The sequence below is a fragment of the Mus caroli genome, chromosome 2 (genome assembly GCF_900094665.2).
Source record: "Mus caroli chromosome 2, CAROLI_EIJ_v1.1, whole genome shotgun sequence".
Taxonomy (NCBI): Eukaryota; Metazoa; Chordata; class Mammalia; order Rodentia; family Muridae; genus Mus; species Mus caroli.
The window spans coordinates 26,285,747-26,292,561 of NC_034571.1; the positions used below are offsets into that span (position 1 = coordinate 26,285,747).

The 6,815-nt window shown below is 46.1% G+C and overlaps 1 protein-coding gene across 1 annotated transcript in view; it reads left to right on the plus strand.

The window, feature by feature from the left end:
* The window catches only part of Ptpa (protein phosphatase 2 phosphatase activator), a 32,252-nt gene that overhangs the window by 7,435 nt on the left and 18,002 nt on the right, over positions 1–6,815 (plus strand). The window contains exons 2-3 of the mRNA XM_021186251.1: positions 3,018–3,115; positions 4,943–5,029. Of these exons, the coding sequence (XP_021041910.1) occupies positions 3,018–3,115; positions 4,943–5,029 (185 nt within the window). The remainder of the gene's footprint in view (positions 1–3,017; positions 3,116–4,942; positions 5,030–6,815) is intronic.

The window sequence follows — 6,815 nt, forward strand, 5'->3', positions numbered from 1 at the left end:
TTCTGAGTTCGAGGCCACCCTGGTCTACAAAGTGAGTGCCAGGACAGCCAGGGCTACACAGAGAAACCCTGTCTCGAAAAACCAAAAAAAGAAAAAAAATTAAAATAATAAAAACAAAATTAAAAATGCAGAGAAACAATCACAGGCCGTTCCATTATATCCTTACTGGTAATATTTGGGGTGCTTCTAATTTTCCTAAACAGCGAGGACCTTTGGGTGTATTTTGTTTCTCTGATCTCCTGGAGGGTGAACTGCTCAGTGCAGCTGTGAGCCTCATGGCCACTGTTGAGTTTTTACCTGAAGAGGAGAGGGGCGCTGCTCCACAGCCACCCTGACCAGGCGGCGCCCCCAGAATGTCCCAGGAGAGAGCTCTGCTCCCTCCTCACATTAGTGCCACATGGCTTGGATCTTCCAGCCTTATCTGGAAAAAAGACCTCGCATAATCTATAATTTATCTCTTCTAGCTTATTCAGTTATATTGATTGTTTTTCAGCTGTTAGTTGCAATTTAATTTTTAATTTTTTTCTGTGGAGGTATAAAGGCCAACTTCTTCTTTTTCTTTCTTTCTTTCTTTCTTTCTTTCTTTTGTTTGTTTTTTTTAAAGAGAGACTCAGGCTCCCTTAGAACTCACTCTGTAGCCCAGACCAGCTTCCAAGCTGGTGATTCTCCTTCTGCCTCCACCTCCCAAATCTTGAGACTACAGGCAAGTGTGTGGATTATAGATGTGTGTGTGGCACTGTGTCTGCTTGGTTTTGGTTTTTTAAGTGTTGTCCAGTTAGGGAGTGGCTACTAGAAAACTTGTCAGTCATTGTGTGTGTGTGTGTGTGTGTGTACATCTGTGTGTGCCAGTATGTATGTCAGCAGGGGCTGGAGATCTTTTGTGTGCTTTGGGAATCTGAACTCAGTTCTCATTGTTTGTGGCAAGCACTTTTCCAGCCGAGTCACCTCCCTGGTCTGCTTGGCCTTTTCACTCCTCAATGAAAGGCTGGAAGCTGGTAGGTTTGCCTAGATTTTTCTTGAACTCAAGGGCTGGAGTCTTGCTTTTAAAATGAGAGAGTAAGGTGTAGATGTAGATTGTTGTCTATAGGAAGGGGAGGGCGGACATAAGATAAGGTAAGAGCCTGTGATTGGGCAGTGGAAAAGGAAGGCGGGCTGAGAATTTTAGACATTTAGTATAGAGAGGACATAGGGAAGGGGAGAAGAAGGGAAGGAGAGGAAGAGATAAGAAAAAACCTACAGGAGAGGAAGAGGAGCCAGAACTATGTGGTCTTGAGAGTCTTAAGTACTGGGGGTTTCTTAGATAGATGATTAAATAATAAGTAGGGTGCGTTTGCCCCATCTAGGGGTGTAACTTGTGTTTATATTAATTGAGTTTTAAGTTTATTGTTTGGGCAGTTTTTTGGGTTGAGAATTTATTAATATAAATCTGACTGATAAATCACAAACCTTTAGAGTTTTTTTTTTTTTTTTAAGGTTTATATATTTGCTTTTATTTATATGAGTGCACTGTAGCTGTCTTCAGGCACACCAGAAGAGGGCATCAGATCTCATTACAGGTGGTTGTGAGCCACCATGTGGTTGCTGGGAATTGAACTCGGGACCTCTGGAAGAGCAGTCAGTGCTCTTAACCTCTGACCATTTCTCCAGCCCTAGAGTTTTGATTTTTATAGACACTAATTACCTTTACTAAAAATGCAGACAGAACCTTTCTCCCAAATCAGCATATCCTTGAGCCAGGAACCAGAAAAGCCTCTAGCTTAACCTCTCTCCCAGAGGAGTAACATAACTCAAAAGCACACCCATTTTGAAAATTAAAACAATCTGATTAAAATATTGTATGATGTGAGTTTATTTTAAGCTTTTTTTTTTTTAAATTTTGTTATGTCAGAAAATTAACTCAAAAATGTCATGGTGTCTACTAGTAAAGAGTAAGAGTAGACTGTAGTGGCCCGGCATGGTGGCGCATCCCTTTAATCCTAGCACTCAAGAGGCAGAGGCAGGTGGATTTCTGAGTTCGAAGTCAGCCTGGTCTACAGAGTGAGTTCCAGGACAGCCAGGGCTACACAGAGAAATCCTGTCTCAAAAAACCAAAAAAAAAAAAAAAAAAAAAAAAAAAAAAAAAAAAAAAAAAAAAAAAAAAGTAGACTTTAGTATATTATCTATCTGTTATGCTCTCTACCTGCAGTCATAGACTTTTATTTGTCAATATTTTTATATCATTTATTTGTTATTTTTTTTAACCTGGAGTCATAGATATTTATAAATATTGTTTATAGTAGGCAATTATTGCTTTTTACTTAGGAGTCTTAAACGTAAATAATTTTTTAAAATATTTTTATTAGGTATTTTCCTCATTTACATTTCCAGTGCTATCCCAAAAGTCCCCCATACCCTCCCCATTAAACGTAAATAATTTTAATTTTAGAAGTTTAATTAATACCTGTCCCAAGAGGTAGGTAGTTTTTGGGTTTTTTTACTGGGTTACAATCCGAAACAAGAGAACTGCTAGATGTGCGGTTGCTACATAGGGCTAGCCATGGAGGTGGTGAGACTGCAGGGGCCAGAGACTAGCCAGTGCTAGCGTGGGATGGTGTCTTTTAGTGCTTCACGCTACACGTAGAGGTGTACACCTTTAATCCTAGCACTTAGAAGGCAGAGACAGGCGGATCTCTGAGTTCCAGGTCTACAGCCTGGTCTATACAGTGAGTTCCAGGACAGCTAGTGGCTACACAGAAAAACCTTGTCGGGGTATGTGTGAGTGTGTGAGTGTGTGTGTGTGTGTGTGTGTGTGTGAGAGAGAGAGAGAGAGAGAGAGAGAGAGCGCGAGCGTGGTGAGCGCTAGCGAGCTGGGTATGGTGTCCCACTCCTTGATCCCAGCACTTGAGAGGTAGAGACAGGCAGAGCTCTCTGAATTCAAGGCCAGCCAGGGCTACATAGACCCTTCCTCCAAAAAAGCAGGGAGGGTCTAGAGGGAAGAATTACTTACCTGTCTGCTTTTTCTTTTTTTTTTCATCAAGATTCTTCAGAAGAGACCCCTCCAGCTACTCAGAACTTTATCATTCCAAAAAAGGAGATCCACACAGTTCCAGATATGGGCAAATGGAAGCGCTCTCAGGTATGAGTGGTCCCTGCACCTGAGGGTTGGAGCAGGGGTGAGAACTTGAGGCTTTTCAGTCAGTGACTTTCCAGACAGGCCAGGCTTATATGGCCCTGGCCTTTCCTGCTCTTGGTACCTGAGCTGTCAGTCCTACGGGGGGGATGAGAGGGCAGCTGGCTGTCTCACTCCTTCCCAGGCACTGCACACAGTTGCTATATCAGGAAGGTGTGACCGGAGCATCCCACTCTGCCTAAATCCTTCATTGTTCCTTTGATGTTATACTGGATACACACAAGTCTCCTACAATTATAAGAGCCAGTGCAACAGAGGGAGAAGAGGCTAGTTTGTGGACACCTCCGCCATGAACATGACCACACTAATAATAGGCAGGAGTTGAGATCCAGTGTCCTGGGAGTGGACTGGCTTTCCCTGCTGCTCAGCCCAGATGGTAGGCAGAAGAAAACAACTAAGGCTTATAGTCCAGAACTGAGGAAGAGAAAGGCCACTTGGAATTCTTAGGAAGGGACTTGAGTCCAGCTCTAGCCAGGCACTAATGCTAGGTCTGCAGCTGCCACGCAGGCAGCAGGCACAGGGCTTGTATGACACAAGTCATCTGACACAAGCCTATGCCACAGCTGTATGCCTTACTTCATTGAGCAGGAAGAGTCACAGGAGCGTGTCCCTCTTTCACAAGCCTGCCCTCTGACATTTGCAGATGGCTCTCATGACTTTTTCTGAGTAGTCACCAGGTTAAGCACCTTAGTCTCTGTGGCTCAAAGGCTGTGTGGATAGAGCCCTTTCGCCATCTCTGAGCTGCTCGGTCTCAGCACTGTTGACATTTGGGAAGAGTTGAGTCTTGTAGGGGCAGTCCTTGAATGGTAAGCTCTACCCACTAAATGTCACCAGACACTATACCTTCCTATCTGAGAACTGTTCCTTATCTAGCTCTATCTATTTTGTCTGTGACACACCTTTTACACTATATGGCACACTTTTATATGCAGTGGCTCTGCTCTGGACAAGGGCCTGGGCCTGGCTTGTGTGGGAAAATGTTTGTGCTTGATCCCCTTTGCCTGCTGGAGACCGTCCCATAGGCTGGTAGGATGGTCCCATGGTGTAACTCACCCCCTCTAGATGCCAAATGTCTGCTTTCATGGTTCCTTATGGGTGCTCCAGCACCCCATAGACTGGATGAGGAGGAAGAAGATGGGAAAGAAGAAATAAGACAAAAGATGGAATGGAGGCACTTGCTCTCAGAAACTGCTTCCCTGGGGACCTGCGTTCCTGTGGGTTTTCCTCCCTGTGCTAGGGTAACCTGTAGCCCAACAGGAAGAAAGTGCAGTTGGAAGTGGGACTGGTAGTCCAGGAGACCTGTCGGTAGGCAGGCAGGAAACAGCTCCTGCGGGAAGCAGAGGTTCTGCCTTCCTGACCTGGGACCTAGCTGGAAGATGATCCTGGGGAAGGCAGTGGTGGAGGCATTCCTTGAACACCTGCTGGGTCCTAGCTCCATGTCTCATGAAACCTTGGCTGTAGAAAACCATGAGCAGATTACCTCCTCCCTTGAAGTCCTAGCCTCTGAGTTGGTAAAATGGTGACAGTAGGGTCCCGTGGGGCTGTCTTAAGAAGCTGCCAGCAGCCACGTGAGCACCTAGGGCCAAGGCTGCAGGTTGGGGTGCTTGTGATCTCTGCATTGCTGGCTTTAATGATGGGGAAGGGTGTGTACATTTGGTGTCTCTGTGTCTCCTTCTGGTGCTAGGTTAGGAGCGGGAGCTGGGGGGAGCTTGGGTGGCACTGGAGCAGATGAGAGCTGACACCCTCTCTTCCTGTTCTCCCTGGTTTTGCTAGGCATATGCTGACTACATTGGCTTTATCCTTACCCTCAATGAAGGTGTGAAGGGGAAGAAGCTGACCTTCGACTACAAAGTCTCTGAGGTAGGCACAGGTGGGGAGCCTGCTGCAGAGGCAAGCAGGCTGATCACAGCAGGCAGGTGCCGACAGTAGGTTGCCCTAGGACGGTGCAGTTAGCATTCGCGGCCTGAAGTCCTAATGTTTTAAATCTGTGAATAAAATAATATTTATAGCTGAAATCAAGGCAAATATGCAGTTTTATAATCTGTATTTTTTTCTAATTGGTATTTTTATTAAACTTGAAATTAACGTGACAAAAGGGGCTGGAGCTGTGGCTTAGAGGCCAGGTGCTTGCTTAGCATACGCACAGCTCTGGGTTCCGTGTCCAGTGCTGGAAGAAAAGCAAAGGAGGTAGATGAGTTTGTGGGGAGATCACTAGCAGAAGCATGTATGGCATCAATGTGGTAGGTCAGCACAGACTTGGCATGCATTGGGCCCTGAGTTCAAACCCCTGCTCCATAGCTGCCCAGGGCGACCCCAGCACCTGTGTGCATGTGAACCTCTTGTCTGTTGGCATAGTTGGCACACCCTATGAGAGAGGCCCTCATTTGTTTAAACAGTCCTCACTTTGCAGCTGCATCTCTGGGCATCCAACAGTGAGATCTGTAGACCCCATTTCTACAACCTTCATTCCTAGTAGAAGTGCTGAGCAGATAGCACAGGCAGGCTCTTGCTTTGGGTTCCTCCTGTGTAATAGGTGCTCTGGTTGTTTTAGAGTGACTTGATTATGCAGGAAAGACATGAGCTAGGGGACAGGGCTATTTCTAATCATTGGCAGGTATAGTCTTCCATTCTGCATTCTGTTCCAGTGCCATCTCCCAGAAGTAGGTCCCAGGCCTCTAGTGGCCTCTTGGGTTCATGTCCCAGTTGGCCCAGAGCCACCCTGAGCCTCTTATCTCTTGGCACTTTGGCTCTCTGCCCTCTGGGTACAGCTGGGCTGTTGAGTAAGGCCCTGGCCTAGTTTCTTCATCTGTCCCAGCCTGAGCTTGCCCTTTTTTACCCTCATACCAGGTCCCAGGACAGTCACTTTTGGCCTGTTAGCTTCTGGGTGACTTAATCTGGTTCTTTATATGAGATGGGATTTAGGGCTTTAGTGGGGAGAGACAGCTGTCCCTTGAGAGCAAGCCCACACAAGTGACTCCTTGGGCTTGTTCTTCTTGGGCTGTGGTTTTGGACATAAGCTGCCTGGCTGAGCTCAGCAGTGCCCGGTGTGCTGTAGACATCAAGGAGAAGCTAGTTAAGGAGAATGCCATGCGGGCTGGAGAGACGGCTCAGTGGTTCAGAGCACTGGCTGCTCTTCCAGAGGGCCTGAGTTCAATTCCCAGCAACCACATGGTGGCTCACAACCATCTGTAATGGGATCTGATACCCTCTTCTGGAGTGTCTGAAGACATCGACAGTGTACTCATCATATATATATAAAATAAATAAATAATTCTAACAAAAAAAAAGGAGAATGCCATAATTACCCCTGAGTACTGAGCTACCAATCCCTCTGGAGCCTCAGTTGCTCCCAAGGCTCCTTGTGGGGGTTATGCTCACTGACCAGGGCGGCTTCCGCTGCAGGGTTGTTCTTTTGGCAGGGTCAGACTGTGTTTTACACTGAGAGGCTTTGCTAGCACGGTGCCTTCCAGCTGAGTGGCTTTGCTTTGTCATTGTCATTGTCCTCCTCCTTTCCTCATCCTCCTTTTTTTTTTTTTTTTTTTTTTTTTTTTGTGTTAGGGATAGAGTCCAGCCCTTTGCACATGCTTACAGCAAGAGCTCTACCACAGAAACACATCTGCATCTCCAGTTTTTTTCCCAAGGCTTC